The following is an 18,892-nucleotide window of genomic DNA, read 5'->3' as shown; positions in this document are numbered from 1 at the left end:
AAATAGATGGTGTTGTTATGGGCTCTCCACTGGGTCCTACACTGGCCAACACTTTTCTGTGTCACCACAAACAAAACTGGATTGACAACTGTCAGCTAAGCTTCAAATCTGTTCTCTACAGAAGGTATGTTGATGACACTTTCCTTATTTTCCACCATATTGGTCATATCCAACGCTTTATTGATTATCTCAATTCACAACACCCCGGTTTAGATTCACTAAACTCTTGAAAACTGAAAATAATTCTCAGCATAGTTTTATAAAGGGAGGCTTAGCTTCACTAACTTGATAAAGTATATACTTTTATTGAGGCACTGTTAAATGATTAACGTTGTATGTCAGACTTTCAGATAGTAGAACTGAAGGTTAAATAGAACTTTAAATTCTGTGGAATTGATGAAAATACTGTGAGTAGAAAATTGGCTTTGTGGTGAAAAGCTGATTGGTGTTATTGTGATTAGATATCAATAGTGATGTTTCTCAAGGGTTTATGTTGATTTTTGTTATCCATGATTTTTATCAGTGGTTGGATACTTGAGTAATAAGTAACCAAAATTTACTGATCACACTAAGATGTTAACATATTTTCAATTTAGAAATATTTGAATAGTCTTAATGAGTAGGCTGTAACTTCTAATATGTACTTGAGGTTTTGTAAATTTGAAAATAACTTGTGTAAGAGGAATGTAGGTGATGTTAAAAATATTTAGGTGTGATTGATTATATCTTCTTTAGATGTAGTGAAAAGAACTAAGAGAATTCTACAGTATATTTTTAAAACCTGTGAATTTTAAAGTACTAAAGTTTTAGGATCTAGTTTTACAAATTTTGAATTTAAATGCTTTATTTTTTTCCTTGTATAGAACTTTGGTAAGGTCAGTTTTTAAAGTAATGTGTTAATTTTTTAGCCTCCTTGTTATAGGAAGAGTTCAGGCAACCATAAGAGTGTGTAAAAAATCCCTACTAGAATTATACTTTGTTTTAAAACGTTGAGCTATGAATAGATTTGAAGTATACACTTCTTTTTGATGGAGTATGAAATAATTGTATAAAGATGAGTAAAATTGTTAGGGCATTAGGTAATCTGTCCATAGAAAGTATGTTTGATTGGCAAAATGCTGAAGTTGTTAGTAGTAATTGTAATATTAGGGACAATAAACATAAATTATGTAATTTAATATCTGAACAGCAAAGGTACCCAACTTTTAAGTCAATGCATTCAAATATCTATAAAAGTTTGGAATACTTTGTCTCTTGGTGTAATGTGTGCTCTTCAATTTTTTTTAAAATTATTTTATGGACTTGAAAGGTTACATTTAACTTTGGTTTATCTGATGGTTTCAAATGCCCTTTTCCTCATCTTGCTTGCTCTTATATTCTTAAGTTTCTTGTAATATTTTTAAACTCTGTATCTGCCAGTGTGATCGTACCTACTTCTGTCTGCAGTAAATTAAAAAAATTGTTACATTAAGAAACTGTAATTTAATTTGTAAAGAAAGAATGATTTGTTTGTAACCAAATATGGGTTTTATTTAGATGACAGGATAAAAATCTAAAACTTTGAAGACCTAGTCTCAAAAGTTGGTAGATGCTTTGACAGATAATAATGTAAAAGTTGCTGGATGTTGATTGGAAAACTACTAATGTGGTCCCTTTATTTTAAAAAATGAGATAAATAGAGAATTTGATAATTTATGAATGTTATCATAGTTTATACGCATTCTCACCTAGCCTCCTTCACTTCAAAGATAGATAGGATAGCTCAGTATTTAGTGGTACTATCGGACAGTTTACTTGTACATATCAACAAATTTTGATGTACTTTTTTGTCAGTATTTTAAAATACTTTCTTTCAGGGTAGTTCATACTCCTGGTCACACAGAAGACCATTTGGTGCTTATGTTGGAAGAAGACAGTACCATATTCAGTGGAGATTGTATACTTGGAGAAGGAACAACAGTATGTATATCTTTTATATGAGACAAATGCTTGAATTAAGATTGAATTTGCAAGAAGCATGGGTATCTGTATTAATTTTGGAAGGGTATGAATAAGTTGCGACACAGTTTTACATGTTACTTACTATTTTTAGCTAAATGATTCAACTCTTTAAAGCTTTTTTTCTCTCTCATTTTAATAAAAGTGTAATATTTCCTTTAAGACTTCTTACTGGCCTGTAACTGTATAGCTTAAAATAATTTTCTATAAATTTTGGTAATAAACTCTTTAGCAAAATATATTAGTTTTAAGTCATATTTTATGTAATTTAACAAAGTTTGATAGAAAAATAATAACCTTAAATTTCTGATAATATCATGTTTTTTATTTTAAAAATAACTTCCAATGCTTCAATTTAAATTAAATAAACAAATTAAACAATTTTATTCATTTCAAACAATGTACCAGCAAAAATATCAATACAACACACCTTTAGCTAGTAATGGATCTGTCCCCTCAGAATATGCAAGGTGGATTCCGTGTACTGCTGTGTTGGCAGTACAACGATTAAGGGACATTATTAACCACCATTTGGAATCAAGATGCAAAGAGGAAAAGAATTTAAGGACCTTCAGAAAGGAAATATTAATAATTACTGTATTGTTGACATAAATCTCTATGACACAGTTCTACTTACTTACTCATATCAACTCCACTATTAGAGATTTGTTAAAAAATGAAAGGCCCTGCTAAATGTTTACATATTGAATATCAGCTTGATTGCCTAAAATCACTTTTTGTTACAGGTTGTGAAATAAACATTAATTCCGCCATTGTAGATTTTAATTAGAATTTTGAACTGAAAGGCAGCACATCCATTGCACATGAAGCTCCATGCTGCACTGGACGTTATGGATGGGCAGCAACCCCTACGCCTTTCATTACAGTATTTCAGTTTCTTGAATATTGAAAAAACATAAGAAAAGCTATCACGTGGAATGGTGAATTATGGTAAACAGATTCTGGTTTAACAGCAATCTTGAGAATACTTTGGATATGACTTTGATGTCTCAACCAGGAAGGGTGATGGGGTAATATCATTGTGTGTGAGTGTTTTAGATGATTTGTAGAAAGCTCCTCACAGCTTGTGTTTGATGTACCCTTTTTCTTCACCACAGGCACATCTGAAACTTACCACAAGATACATTCTTCTATTAGCAACATTCCCAATGCTTTTCAGAAGACAAAAAAAAAACACTTTTTTTGTACAGTTGATTGTGTTGCTTTTTGTTAATTAAATTCAGTAATGAGATTGGATCAGATAATGTGATTGACTAACTTCTGAATTCTGTTGTTGTAGGAGCTAATAAACATTAAGTGGGACACCTTCCTGCTTTATTGTTTATGTATTTGCTGTTCACATTTTCCCAATGGATTCCATTCATGTTGATAATATTTTACCCGTGGGTTGTGAGTTTTCATGCATCAGCTTATGTAAACTGCCTCATGGTTATACAAACCTGACTAGATTGATCAAATGTAGAAGATTAATCCTTTCATTTCTACAGGGGGAAAATTTAGGAAGTAGTTCCTCCAGTGGCTATTGAGTGTTCTCCTCATTCTGGTCACTACCCACTAAGGATCCCCTTTTCCCCCAAAGAGTTGGGGATAAATGCAAGTCTTGAAATTTGATTTTTGGTGTAGTATTTTGCATAATAAACTGTACCTTCTAATAATTTTTGGATTTAATTGTAACACAGAATTCATGCACTTTTTCGATTTTGTTTTATTAAGGAGGTTTGTTATTTCCAATTTTCAGACATTACCTCAGGTATGTTGTCTCTCTGATTTCAGCTTACCTAGGTTGTCTTAGTGTTTTTATTTATTTCTCAAACCTTGGTGGCCAATCATTTAGCAATGTGAGCTTACTGGCTCAGAAGATATGGATTATAGTACTGTTTTCTAACTTATTGTTGGCCTAGTTAGCAGAGGTGTAGATGATGCTTATCAGGTAAGTTGGGGCATTGAGGCTTAAATTTCAAAGCTGTGGCATGGCATGGAAAATGGCTCTGAAGTTCCTCGAATATATGTATGTACGAGATTAAAAGTGAATTCATTCTAGTCAATTTAAAAAACTGTTGATATTTAAATATTTCATTTCTGTTTTTGGTTGTTTGTGCTTGGTGAAACACATTGTCTTGTAATTTTATGAAGTCTGCCACATGTGTTTGTATTGCTTCCAATCCATTTGACTCTTACTGATCTAATCATAGAGACTCCTCTTCATGGGACATTTACCTTGTACATATTTGATAAAACAGATTGTATATACCTAATCTCATCCTACTGAAACTCTTCGAATGCTCTCTTTCCTTATAGGTGAGTATTTGATTCTAAAATTTCTTGTAGTGTGGATATATTTTACCACACAATTTTTTTTTGTGTATGTCTGATTGGCTTGCTCAGGTTGTGCTTTCAGCATATTAAAGTTTTCTGTTGGTTTTTAGTTGCTTGTAAAAGCCTTTGTTTAGAAAGAATAGATAACTTAACCTGTTATAGTTTCTTGTGGCTGAAACTACCATGGATAGTTGATTGCTCCTGGATGTATTTTCTTATGGAAACAGACTACTTAGTCAGGATCTTTTGTCTTCAGTGTGAACTTCCTAGGTTCATATTATTTTCTGTAGGTTGGATAGGCTTTTCATTCTTTTCTCCCTGTGGTCGATTTTCCATAAAACACCTCAGGTATCTCAGAAACCTTCCTGATGAGGACCTCCACTGTAGCTTACTTGCAGCTACTCTTTGTATTGCTTTGGATGGGAGAATGTAACTTAACCTTGCCTAGTTGTTACTTATCCAGTTACAAGCTTGTTCAATTCATACAATATGCATTTAATAGTCTTTTCTCATCTTCTTTGTTTTGTTCTCCTTTTCTAGTTTCTGTAGTTATAGGCCTAGAAACTAAACAAGCTTGGTAAGCCTGATTTTTTACTTCTCTCTAACCAGACTTAGTGATTCCTTTTGATGTACTGGAAAAATGCCATGTTTACATTTTCCATCTTCATTTTTTTTTGCATTTTCTCTTGGCTCCTACTTCAGAAGTAGGACTTACTTTATAGAGTCTTAGCCAAACTTCTGTCTTTATCCAAACATTTGAATATTTTCTCTTTTTTTGTATTTATACAACAGTCCAAGTAAGACACTGTGCACTTTTCTAAGTATGACTACAATCGATTCCTTTCTTTCATGGGTATTGTTTTCAATCTGTGAGTGATCAAACTCTATCCACTTCTGTCAGATTCCTGAGGTTGAGAACATGTTCATCAAAGTCTTGTTTTGGATGAGGCTACTGCCCATTCCTGCTGTGTTTAATCCTATTCATCGTACAAGACAAACATACCAAATACCAGCCCTTATTTATATTCACCACTGTAAATAGTGTGTCCTTTTTTTGGGTTTTGTTATTGGGGTACACATTCCTGTATTACTAGGGTCATGCCCATGGACAGTAATAAATGGATCATTCGCATCTTGTATGATCATTTAATCCCCCCCCCCCCTCCACTTTCTCCATGAAATGGGTTTTGCAGTCGCACTAGGACTATTTCTAGCATGTGTAGGACGTGTGGAAAAGAACTACTGGCTGAAAGGAGTAATCATGTTCAGACAAATTACATTATTCTTAAGGTTATTGGTGTCACAGTTGTTGTCCAGGAGGCAAATAGCTATTTAAAATTCATTTTAGTTTTGAAAATGTTAAAACTGACTTACGTAAAGCCACATTGTTTCTTGTATAGATACGTTATTTGCTATAGTAACACTACAAAATTTTAAGGAAACAAAATGCAGCAATGAGCTCAGGGAAGTCATATTTTTGTACTCTTTTATAATCTGTATTTTTTTCTGGTGCATAAAGTAACACATATTGTTTTACCATTGATGCATTTATATACATAGTCAATTGTTATGTTTTTAATTTATATAGCTCATTTTGATACTTCTGTTGTTTTTATTTAATTTTAATTCATTTTAATTAAAACTTAAAATACAAGTTTGTAATATTTTAATATAATTACCACAAGGTTTATGTTTTGATAGGTGTTTGAGGACCTGTACAACTACATGAAATCTTTAGATAAAATCCTAGAGTTGAAACCAACAATTATATATCCTGGTCATGGTCCAGAAATTCCTGATCCTTGTGCCCGGATTACAGAATACATCCATCACAGAAATTTGAGAGAAACTCAAATATTGAACAAGCTGAAAGAAAGCAGTGAACAACCACTAACAGCTATGGATCTAGTAAAGAGTATTTATAAAGTAAGTTAAACTGTACTTTTTAGTTTACCAATTGATAAGTAATCAGATGTTTAAATTTATATTACAGAATTTCATGATTTTTTTACTTCTTTATTCTTCCCTCTTTTATCGTATTGCACTCCTGGTTAAATTGCAGTCTTAATATGACAAGAAGGACTTTCATATTACAAGTTGTTATTGTTTTTTTGTTTTTTTTCTTATAAGGAGTAAACATCAACCAAGCTAGAATATTGTTAATGGCTTGTACTGTCTGGACATTCTTTAAACAACATATATGATTCAAAGTGCATATGGCCAGGTAATTAGGGTGCTTGACTCTCAATCTGAGGTTTACAGGTTCATTTCCCTGTCTCACCAAACATGTTTGCCCTTTCAGCCATAGGGGTGCTATAATGTGATGGTCAATCCCACTATTTGTTGGCAGTGGGTGGTGATGACTAGCTGCCTTCACTCTAGTCTTTCACTTCTAAATTAGGGACTGCTAGTACAAATAGCCCTCATATAGCTTTGCACGAAATTTGAACTTGAACATACAAGTTCAGTGAAACCAAGTTTATTCTATGGGCTTTCAGCTTCATTACTGGTACTTTCAATAAGGTATTTATGAGATATCCAAAGAATGTATGTAAATATTTAGCAGTATTAGCAGTTCTCTACTATAGTAATGTAATATGTTCAATAACGTACGACTCAAAAGGTGTTTTAAACAATGTAATATGTTCAATAACGTGTGACTCAAAAGGTGTTTTAAACAATTTTCTCTATAGTATTGTTGTTTTATGCATATGATAGTTTGCTAATAAAAGGGTACACTTTTTTTTCATTTCTAAATTTGTGAGAATGAATAAAGTTATTAATGTATAGCAATGGAGATTGGTCTCTAGAAATACAATAAGTCTTGTACTGTTAAATTATTGTGTAAATGTAAGTGTAATGCTAGTTGTTTGAGCAATTTCAATAAATCTTGTACTGTTAAATTATTATATAAATGTAAGTGTAATGTCAGGTGTCTGAGCAATTTATTACCTACCCTATCATAGATTTTTTGTTTATACAAAATTTGTTTTGCTTATAAAAAATCATGAACTCCAAGAGATAATTATGAGTTAAAATACTAGACTGTTTTTGTTGAGTCTGTTTTTATGATCTCGCACCTCACACAAGCAATAAGATACTAAAAGTAGAAATATATTGTTATGAACTGTTCCTATAATTTGAAGGAATTATTCTAAAGTGAAATACAGATATCTAACCCTAAAATTCCAAGGTGTGTCATTTTGACACATTTGTTGTGTGGTTTTATTGCATTTAAGAACAAAACTACTTGATAAAATAGGATGAAACTTGAGATAGATGACCTTTCTATAGATCATGTAGCTCCTACAAATTAAATATATTTTTATGAAATTTCAGCTTTGATTATTAGAAAGGATTTAATTATGATTTTTTTAAGAAAGAGTTACAATTATTGTACTGTTTTTTTTGTCACCCTACATTATTTTAAAACTTTTCTGTGAAGTTTTTATTCTATAAAACTGTAAATTTTATATTTTGTTTTATAAAAGAACTGCCAAGTTTCACTGTGTTTACAATAACCGCAATACAATAAAAATGGCTTTTTTAACATACCAAAAGTCTAAACAATCAGAAGGTTTAATACATGTAATAAGTTTTAAACCCAAGAATCAGAATAGTGGTAGGCTTTAAATCTTTTGCCCTGCTACTTGTCACCAATTTGTTTAGAATTACATAGAATAAACATTTTTTTTTCATCATACATTATTTTTATGTATAAAATCACCTAGATGGAGCCTAAATTGGGCAGAGATCTACTGTATTATCTGTTGTTATGGTATCATGTTCCTTTATTAGGCAAAATATACTGACAGAATGTTTGCCACAATGCATACAAATTGGACCATGCATCAGTTTACTTTATAATTGAAAAAAAGTATTAGGGTAGGCACAGGTTTATAAATTAACATCTTATATTACATATCTGTCTTTTAGAAGACTCGTATTGGTCAGTAATTTACTCTTATGGAAACTGATTTTTACAAGTATTGCCTCATTGTTTTGTGGAATGTCCAGTTTTGTACTTAACTGGTCTAATCATTGTAGTTATAGACACTTCTCTGTAGTATCTGTCTAAATATTTCATACAATAACAAGTTTTTATGTTAACTGATCTGTGCTTTTGATCATTGCAACATGAGTTAAAGTAACAGAAGTTAGACAAAGCTCAATGTTTACTGACCAACCTAGTAGTAAATAATATGAATATATAGTGCCCCAAAATGGCTTAGAATGAATCAGAGAGCAACTAGACATCTCTAGATTCCAGAGAACTAAGTAGTCTCTACATTAAGTTTATGGGCTGGGATCCAGGAACAGGCAAAAGATTCATTTGTTGTTCTCATCTTTGCATAAAATACATGTAACACAGAAATGTGACAATAACATATATATGTATATATCTAATGGAAGATATATTAAACCATAAGACAGATAAAATATGAAAACTAAAAAAAATGAAAGACCAAATTATATTACTTAAGTTTTACTTATATTTTTAACATTTACTGTGCTAATTATATTTTCTAAAGTGTTTTTTTTCTTTGTATTTTGTTGACAAACCAACTCACGACCATATTTTTTGTTGCTCATGCAAGTTGGTATACAGGTAATCGTTTTTGGTTTTGTTTTTTTGTACAGTATATTATAAGTACATCTTTCATGTATAGCCTAGTTCTTATCTATGGATGTTTATATTTTTCACAGGACACTCCCGAGCACTTGCACGTAGCAGCCGAAAACAATGTTATTCATCATCTTTCAAAATTGGTGAAAGAAAAGAAAGTGGGTAAGTTGAGTTTTGAAAGTACTGAAATCATATTTTTCTAACACTTTGGCGAAAGAGAAACATGATGTAATGTGTTCATGTTTGTTATCAAGACTGTATAAATTGCCATATATGCAAAGAATTATGGAGAACTGAAGATTTAATAGAAATTATGATTTAAGCCGTTTTGTTTTGTTTTAGTATGGGCTTTCACAACAAATGATAAATCATCTGATTTATCATATTAATGCTACTATATCATTCTACCTCATTTGTTTTGTTTTTGCACTTTTAGTCAGTTGTAGAGTTTTTCTCTGTTGTTTTTTTTTTCAGAAATAATACTGCAAAAAGTCAAAATATTCACATAGAATCATGATCTACGTTGAATTATTTTATAGTCAGAGTGGACATGCTGAAATGGCTTTTTATAAGAACCTTATTTATACATACAAAAATATTTTTTGTACACAACAGCTACCCCTGGACAAAGTGTGAATGTCTACCATTTTGTTTCAATTGATCCCATTGACTTCAAATTGTCATCAGAATATTTTTTTTTCTGTACATTTCAATGGGATACCACTTTAATACTAACCCTGATCCTGTCAATCCTTTCTTATTTCAAGATAATTATAAACTAGTCAAGCTTTGATCTCATTTTCTAAACATCATTTGTATTGTGCATACCGTTTACAAATTCACTTTCAGTTATTTGTTTTTTTTGAGCTGAGTAATTCAACTGTGAGCTTTGTTAGTTTTAAATATTTACACTAATATAAAACAGATTTATAAGATTTGAAATTTTCATAGTATTTGTATTAGTAATCGACTCATTTTCCGAAAAATGTAGCTTAACAATAAAATAAAACATGAACACAATAATAGGAAGCATTTATTAAACGTTTTGGAATCATCGTATATCCATCATCAGTAATGTAGAGGTACAAAACAAACAAACAATATTTCTAATTACAACAGAAATATATACATATGAAATACACAATTTGAATATAGAATTATAACACGAGAAAATAAAATGTGGGACACATGCAATAGTTAAAATAACTTTAAATCCAGTGAAGATTGTGTATTATTTAGGGACGGAAGGAAAGTTTTTATGTATAATGATTCTTTTATAAGAATTTCAGTATCATGTTTGGCTGTTGAAAGAATTTTAAAGTTTGACAGAGAAATCGGATCTCCTGTTTCTGTATTGTGTTGAAAGATAACGGAGTTGGGAGGGTTTGTAACCTTTTTTCCAGTTTTTATAGATATGCCCATGTGTTCACATGCTCATACTTTAAGGTGACGTTGGTTTCACCAATATAGGAGGCCTTACAGTCTCTACACATGTATAAGTAGACGAGATGTGAACAACGGACAGATGGCAAATGATCTGTGAAGCAAAAAACATTTTTTGGTCTAAAGTTGGGTTTCATAATGACTTTCAGGTCAATTTGGGGATAGTAAGTGTTACATAATTTTTTCATCTGTTTTGTGATAAGGGAGCTCTGCTTCCCGAGATATGGTAAGCAGGTGTATAAGGGATGTTTGGGTGGTTTTACAAACAAATTAGTTAGGAATGAGGAAGTTATTTTCTCCAAGAAATGCATAGGGTAGCCATTTTGAAATAGATTGTTTTGTATGGAATTAATTTCTTTGTAAAGGGCTAAATAGGATGAGGTAAGATTGTAGGCTCTATTTAGTAGAAAGAGAATAAGATTGCGTTTGAAAGAGAAGGGTATAAAACTGTCAAACTGAGTAAGAAAGCCAGTAAATGAGTTTTTAAGATAGACAGAAGTTGAAAATCCTTTAGTATCATGGTTTACAAGAACATCCAGAAAGGGAATATAGTTATTAGTCTCAATTTCATGAGTGAAGTGTATATCCCTTTATAAACCATGCTGAGAATTATTTTCAGTTTTCAAGAGTTTAGTGAAGCTAAACCTCCCTTTATAAAACCATGCTGAGAATTATTTTCAGTTTTCAAGAGTTTAGTGAAGTTAAACTACCCTTTATAAAACCATGCTGAGAATTATTTTCAGTTTTCAAGAGTTTAGTGAAGCTAAACCTCCCTTTATAAAACCCATGCTGAGAATTATTTTCAGTTTTCGAGAGTTTAGTGAAGCTAAACCTCCCTTTATAAAAACCATGCTGAGAATTATTTTCAGTTTTCAAGAGTTTAGTGAAGCTAAAGCTCCCTTTATAAAACCACGCTGAGAATTATTTTCAGTTTTCAAGAGTTTAGTGAAGTTAAACCTCCCTTTATAAAACCATGCTGAGAATTATTTTCAGTTTTCAAGAGTTTAGTGAAGTTAAATCTCCCTTTATAAAACCATGCTGAGAATTATTTTCAGCTTTCAAGAGCTTTCAAGATGTTCTATGCTACTAGATTCCAAATAAAAACCTTAATCATGCAATAAATAAATCACTGATTTCTCAAATTCTTCATTTAGCCACTTTTCAAAAAAGAAGAAGGACTGCATTAGTAGTTTTCCAATCAACAGGAATTTAATCTGCATTCCATAACTTTTGAATTACTTTTTACAGCATCTATCAATTTCTTACACAAGTTTTTCAAAGTTTTAGGATAAATCACATTTTAAATAAAGTCTTCAAAAACAATAGGATTTAAAGATGTATTTTCCCCACTTATAATAAAAAATTACTCAGGTTAGGAAACTAGCCTTGTCTTTGAAGAATGAAAACACTAGAAATATTTTAACTCTTTAGCAGTGATCCTTTTATTTATAATGCTTCTATTAAAATACTTTATACGTTATTATCAATAATTAACTTTTGTTTTTACAGTACAAATAAACACAAGAACTTTTACAATAATGTTTATGATTTTGAAAAAAAAGTCCTAGTCCACCAGTATTAACAATAGCTTATTTCACTTCTTTTTTTTTGTCTATTAAAACTTAATATTCTGTATTTTTACCAACTAGTGTGATATATACATATATGTGTGAAAAAGTATTATTTTCTTTAACCTAATACTAACTGTAGCAAAATCAGCACTGTAGTGTAGAAGTTGAAAAATGCAAAAAAAAATCTAAATTACACCCTTTTCTTTCTAGAATGACTGCATATTGTAACAGACAATTACACACTCTTTATTCTTATGCTAACAGACTTTCCAAATCTGGGTGAATTTAGTTTTATTTCTTTATAGCTGCACTCAAACCTACTCAGAATACACTGAAAACCATTTATCACAACTGATAGCTTGTGTAAGAAAATGATGAAGTTAGAAGCACTACATGAATGAATTACAAATACACCTTGTTCACAGAATGTGCTACAATATTTACTGTCATGAGAAATTTTAATTAATTTTTGTTTCAATTAAGTTTCTTTATATAATCTAATAAGTTTATAATTTTTACACTTTAGTTACTTTTATAATAATAAATACAAAAATTCCTTTAAAAAAACAAAAAAAATTTAGTACTTACTTCTCTGGACTTCAGTTTTTTTACTGCTAACAAAGCACTGTAGGCCTACCTTTTTATGAAGACGTTGGTAGCCAAAAATATTTTAAATGCTTATTTTAAATAAGAAATTTAGAAAAAATTATCTCAGTATCATGCACATAATACAGAATGTCCTAAAACTAGTCTAATTTAACTGACTTTCTAGCTGAGCTACAAGTAGTTTAAAAAAATCTCATTGGCCACTTGAAGCTTGACAATAACATATATATAAACAATCAGAAGTGAACTGTCTAGAAATCCACATGAAAAACAAATAACCTTTAGCAGGTCCTTCTATTGGACAAAATTCTTTCTATTGGTTATAAATGAAGGACATTTGATACATATAGCTTTGTTCAAAGCTATGACAAGATGGGAGCGGCTTCAACGGTTGGTGTTACAAATTTATTTGTATTTCACTAACTTAAGAAGATGGGTGGTTTAGATTTTATGTTACGACCTATCAATACCTACAGTTTGAGTTTCTGATCGGTTGGACTCTCTGACAGCCTTAGAAAGAAATGGAGAAAATCAGAGAATCACAGAATTAAATATTAACAATTTTCTTACACATCTGCTTTTGAAATTAAGAAATTAAAATTAGATAAGGTAAAAATTTCAATTGTAAACTACATTTTTATGCAAATTTCATAACATAAATTGTTAATAAAGTTTTTAATTTTGAATGTAACTATGTAAAACGGGCCATAAGCACTTTGACCTGCTGCCATACACATAACGATAAACTAAGTTTTGATAAAGAAATCAGTCTATTCGTTATTTTCTTTTCATAGTCCCAATGAGAAATCTTCAAACCTTCTAAGTCACATTATCGTTAACTTCATTTAACCAAGACTTAATTTTTTTAAGAATGAGACATACTGAATTAGTAAACGAGATAACATATGGAAAACTAGAGACCATTTGGTCCTTCAAGGATGTCTTTGTACACCCACTTTTGAGGAAAGTTAAAATTTAAATACTCTCTTCATTACTGATCCTACTCTGAAGCTTTTAAAAAGTGTGAGCCTTCACTACAGCTGATGACTAACAAATCCTTATTTCAGCCTCTCTATTTCCAAACCTTAAACTTGTATTATCTTGTTATATTGTCTGGACAGTAATGCCCTGGGCAGTATTTGAAGCTTGAATAAGATTACTTCTTACCATTCTGTTCTCAAGGTAAAATAAGATAAGAGATTTGAACCTATTCCTATTAAATAACCATTCTACCCCAGAATCATCCTTGAAGCCCTCCTCTGAACTGTTTCTAATAAGTTAAAATCCCTTCTTAGGTATAGACTAAAATCTACCAAGTGAGGCCTAATTGATTTAACGATTTCAGTGACTTATCTACTAACATGCTAAGATAATTTTCATTTTGCTTACCTTTAGCATACTTAAAAAAAAGAAAATAAATACTACAGATTCATTTGTAGAATACCTTAAGGAGTACACAGAACAGTAGCTATATTATTCCCATGAGTAGAACAAATTATTATTAGTAAAGCAAATTCTAGGTTATTTTCATAGTAGAAACAGATCAGTAGCAAAGCTTATTATAAATACAGACGAAACAGAGTATGTTCTAGAAAAACATGACAATGTTGTTTTACAAGTTCATATAAAACACCTTTTGTTATGTTGTTGCCTATATTTTATATGTGTGTATATATATATATATATAACACACACAGGGTCTGACTACTTTATTAAAAACTTTACCTAATAATGGGTTGGGTCACCATTTGCCCAAATAACAGCCATGATACAATGTGGTATAGAATCCATAAGATGCTAGAAGGTATACTGTGGGTTTTCCCTCCCATTCAGTCATTAATATTGTACACATTAACGATGCAAGGTAGGCAGAAGATAGTAGGGGTTATTACATGTTAAATTTGGGAGCAGTTACTGCCTTTGAGTACATCTGAGTAGATTCACATAACATAAAATTTAAAAGTATCTATTCGTCTTCTTTGCTTTAAGCGCCCCCTTAAAACCCCCAGCTCAAATTCTCGGCAAGTTTCTACTACTACGTGGAAACTTGCTTTGTTTGCGCTCGATTACCTCCACTCAAATTCATGTTATGTATTACCCCCTGGATAGTGATGCCATATGTCTGTTCCAAGTTCATCCCACAGATGGGAAATTGGATTGAGATCCAGAAACTGTGATGGCCATGGTAAATATCCAAAGTCTTCATGTTCTTCAAACAATTTGGTATGGTGAATGGAAGCAGTCTCATCTCTGATATAGCCATCCCCATCAGGGTACACCTGAGGCATCTCTGGATGCTCTTGATCAGAAATGATGCTGAATAAGTTGTAGCATTTAATCTTCCTTCTACAGGGACCAGTGTATGCCAAAAATGCATACATCACCTTTTATTAGTCCAATGTTTATCCTCTTTACACCACTGAAGGTATTTTTTCTTGTTTGTAGCTGAGTTCACTACTTTATGTACTGGTCTCCTACTGCCAGGTGCTATTTGTTACAACATTCTTTGCAAGGTACGGCTGGAGATGGGTGTGGATTGTCGGTTGGTGTACTTTTTGATAAATGGGCTTTCCCATCCTGTCTAACTGCCTTTCTCCTCTTCCTTAAGTGTTTGTGGTCAGAAGTCCCCCTTACATCAGACATTTTATACAATGTTTTATAATTTTGATAAACTTGAATGACTGATTTCTTACCCACAAAACTGTGTTGACCACTGTGCCACCACCTACTATCATGGTTTCTCTGAATGCTGTAACATTGTCTCCCTCCATATCTTTTCCCAGTCATTTATAATGCTGCATGAATGACCTGGCACATCATGTGATCAACCTAATTTTCACTCGCAGCTCAGGACAGGCCCAAGATTAAAACAGGTACATGATTTCTAATAAAGTGCCCAGACTCTGTTTATTACATAAAAGCTGCTACATATACATATACTCTATATAGACAACATTTTGCACTAAGGCTTACCGCAGGGTAGCACCTTCTGTTTTCAGCTTGTCACCATCTTTCAGATATGTATAATCTATATTTTCAGCCGGTTTGTCATCTTTCTTCTCGGAAGCAGGAGGCAATTTCAGAACTTTACAGCCTTTAGTGAAAAGCAACATGTAATTTTGATTTATGAAGATGAGTTTCTCTACAGATATCAACAACTGATTCTTACCCCTACAGATAACAAAAACAATTGATTTAAACATGCATGTACATTTATTTGTAATGCACAACTAATTCACAGAGAACATATGTGCTGCCAGTTTGTTTTTCTGATAATCTATGTTTATTAGTTAAAAAATTCTGAGGGCCAAATTTCCTAGATCAACTATAAGCAGTAAAACATAGAGCTGAAATGTTTCATTGGTAGTTCAAGTAAAATCATTTAATAGTATCCAGTTCCACTAGCAATAATTATGTACCACAATAATACTTAAATACATAAAAAAAACTAATAAAAACAAAGTCAACAGAATTAATTAAATATAACTTGATAAAAAACAGTTATTTAAATGACAAAACCTGGTTTTATATCTCTGAAGATGTCAACAATTCCTCCTACATGGTCATGATGCCAATGGCTCACTACTATTTCCTGCAGAGCAACGCTTTTCTCTGAAAGCTCCTGCTGTAACAGATTAATGTATTCTGGAAAACCAGTATCTCCAGTATCAAGAAGAATTCGCCTGGTGATGGTGATGATAAAAGCAACATAATTAAGATTTCAAATATCACTCCTTAATATCTTTCATATATTAAGTTTATCCTTATTTAAAACAGTCTGTTAAATTTGCATTATTATTATTTTCATAACATTATATTCATCAGAAGTATGTAAGCTTTTTGCCAGTACAGCACTTAAATAACATGTTTATTGTTTTACATTTGACAATGGTCTTAACCATCAAAAGAAAATAATTTTCTATGTTCTCACTCAATGAAGTCTTACGAACTCTATCATGATACCAATTCATAATATTATAAAGCATGAATAATTTAAAAATATATATTTAAACAGAAGGGAAAGCTTCCCAAAGACCTGATATGTCTATTGGTAGAGCGTGGGCTCCAAAAACTAGTATAAATTGGATGTCCCGAGTCAAACCTGGTCTTGAAATCCTGGTAACTAATTTGTTTCAAAACTCATGTGGTCGGAGGGCCTTGTTTATACTAAGTTGCTTTTCACTTATTCCATATTATTACAATAATTATATCCAAGTTAGCATATAATAATGAATTTACAGTACATTTACAAAGTTGATTGAAGGTTTGTCTTACTGTTATCAAAAATACTAATGTTCAAACTGTATTACTTATAATGATTAAAATGTATTGTTTCATTACTTGGCCAGCTCAAGAGGATTAGGTTAGCCTAATTTACTAAGTTGATTGAAGATTTGTCTTACTGTTAATAATTAATATAATAAACAAAACATTAAATTACAAGTGATGAAAAATAAAATTATATATATATTAGATATTATAACCAACACTGTGTGTCCACACTGTGGTAAAATATTCCACTTCTTTAACTTAAGTCAATATTCAAGTTTAAACTACCACACTCTGATTTAGTTTAATCCTAAATCCATAATATAATTTAACAATTATCCTTATGATAAAAATAATAATATAATTCTAATTAGTATTAATGTAAAAATTACACTTCACAGAACTGATCTAGTTTACAATGCAACAGTTGTTGTTCAAGCAATTTGCTAATATAAATAACATCTCAACCACTACTGTGTTCTTGTACCCCAACCACCCTGAATTGCCCTGGAATTGGGCAGAAGGGGCATGTACTGTTGTAGGCACTGGATATAGCATGCTTTTGGGAAGGGTATGTAACAGCCCTTTTTGAGGAAAAATATTCATACACTCAGATCATAAAGATGTGTTCATATCAAGGATTTAGAATTTACAAGAATGGGATATCCTTTGGACTTAATGTCATTGGAAACAAAATAATATGGATCAACTTGGGTCACCAGGAACATTCAGAAAGAGACCTGCAACAAGTCATACATCAACTATAGTAACCGTGTTTCACGGTTACCATAGTTGATGTTCAATGGCAAAAGCCACCCATATGACCCAGGCAACAGTAAGCAACATAATTAAGAAGGGTCTCCATCTGAAAATGAGGATAACAGAGTATGGGTTCATCAAAATAATCTTTCACTTTCAGTCATAAAAAACACTCAACCAATGCATATCTGAAGAAATGGACAATGAAATGTGTAATCAGTATCATGCTATTATATATGAAGCTATGCTAGTTAAATTGCTGGGTGAAATACCTATGGATTTCTGTGCAGTCAGGCTTTTGAAACAGATGATGGGAGCTGTACGTCTAGTACACTAGACATTATGAAAGCCTGCAAATAACGGTGTGCTCTGGACATGAGAGTCTTACGACAGAACTTTTGCAATGAAAATTATGCTGCATGGTTACTGCACTGTTAAGGCCATAAAGTTAAACAAAGCGTGACTAGACATGACAATATGGAATATAACAACGTGGTGAGGCTCAAAGATTGTTTTAATATAACATAATCAATCTTTCTTCGTGTTATTGTTATGCAGAGACCTACGACCCCGCAATACTTCAGTACTTGTTGTAGGCTTATGAAATACTATTTTTCATTAATAACCAACTGCGTTAGGTTTCTTTCACACATAATAATAGAGAAACTTAAGTTACCATTAACTTCTTGCAATATAAGTATTAGCTTACTTTTTACCAGTACCAATTAAATATGTGTTTGTTCCTTGCAGAGTCATAGGACTCGGATTACACCCTAAAATACGAATCACTCGATGAGATAATTGCGACACCCTAGGAATTACAGACGACATGTTTACAATCGAACTACTGCTAGTATTCGAAATGCAATTCGATTCAGGGCACGTCAATAATTATATCGTTATCACAAGCGTATAAACTGAACTCTTGAAGGAAGAGGCAATGGGTCGAGTTACGTGTTTTAATTTTTAAAAAAAGGACTTTGCGGTTGTGCTTTAAATATACTTTGTTTTATTCGATCCTCGGTACATAAGTGATTTCTTATATCCACCGCTGCATCCAACAACTCGATGGAGATGATTTATTTCTTAATGTTTTATCTTGTACAGTACAATGCAGAGAAGCAATTACTTTTAGTTTATCTGTATAGTAATACGTTTGTAAAGCATATAATAAAAATAAAAAAGCCCCCTAGTGGCACAGCGGTAAATATGTAGATTTATAATGTTATAAACAGGGTTTAAATACCTGCAGTGAGCAGAGCACAGATAGCTCATTGTGTAG

General features: G+C 31.8%; 2 protein-coding genes across 2 annotated transcripts; one reads left to right on the top strand and one right to left on the bottom strand.

Annotated features, from left to right (window-relative positions):
• Positions 1–1,054: 1,054 nt before the first annotated feature.
• LOC106467140 (endoribonuclease LACTB2-like) lies at positions 1,055–9,180 on the top strand. The gene is made up of 4 exons (XM_022395273.1): positions 1,055–1,126; positions 1,774–1,959; positions 6,037–6,261; positions 9,043–9,180. The coding sequence occupies exons 1-4, from the start codon at positions 1,055–1,057 to the stop codon at positions 9,163–9,165; spliced, it is 606 nt and encodes a 201-aa protein (XP_022250981.1). The 3' UTR covers positions 9,166–9,180.
• Positions 9,181–15,521: 6,341 nt separating this feature from the next.
• LOC106467139 (endoribonuclease LACTB2-like) lies at positions 15,522–18,596 on the bottom strand. The gene is made up of 3 exons (XM_022395275.1): positions 18,320–18,596; positions 16,102–16,265; positions 15,522–15,676 (listed from the first exon to the last, which is right to left on the bottom strand). Exons 1-3 carry the CDS (start codon positions 18,439–18,441, stop codon positions 15,552–15,554), a joined length of 411 nt encoding a protein of 136 aa, XP_022250983.1. The 5' UTR covers positions 18,442–18,596; the 3' UTR covers positions 15,522–15,551.
• Between the last annotated feature and the right edge of the window lie 296 nt (positions 18,597–18,892).

The sequence above is a fragment of the Limulus polyphemus genome, unplaced genomic scaffold (assembly GCF_000517525.1).
Source record: "Limulus polyphemus unplaced genomic scaffold, Limulus_polyphemus-2.1.2 Scaffold2501, whole genome shotgun sequence".
NCBI lineage: Eukaryota > Metazoa > Arthropoda > Merostomata > Xiphosura > Limulidae > Limulus > Limulus polyphemus.
The sequence above is the reverse complement of the archived record's forward strand: the minus strand, read 5'-3'. Positions and strand labels throughout refer to the sequence as shown.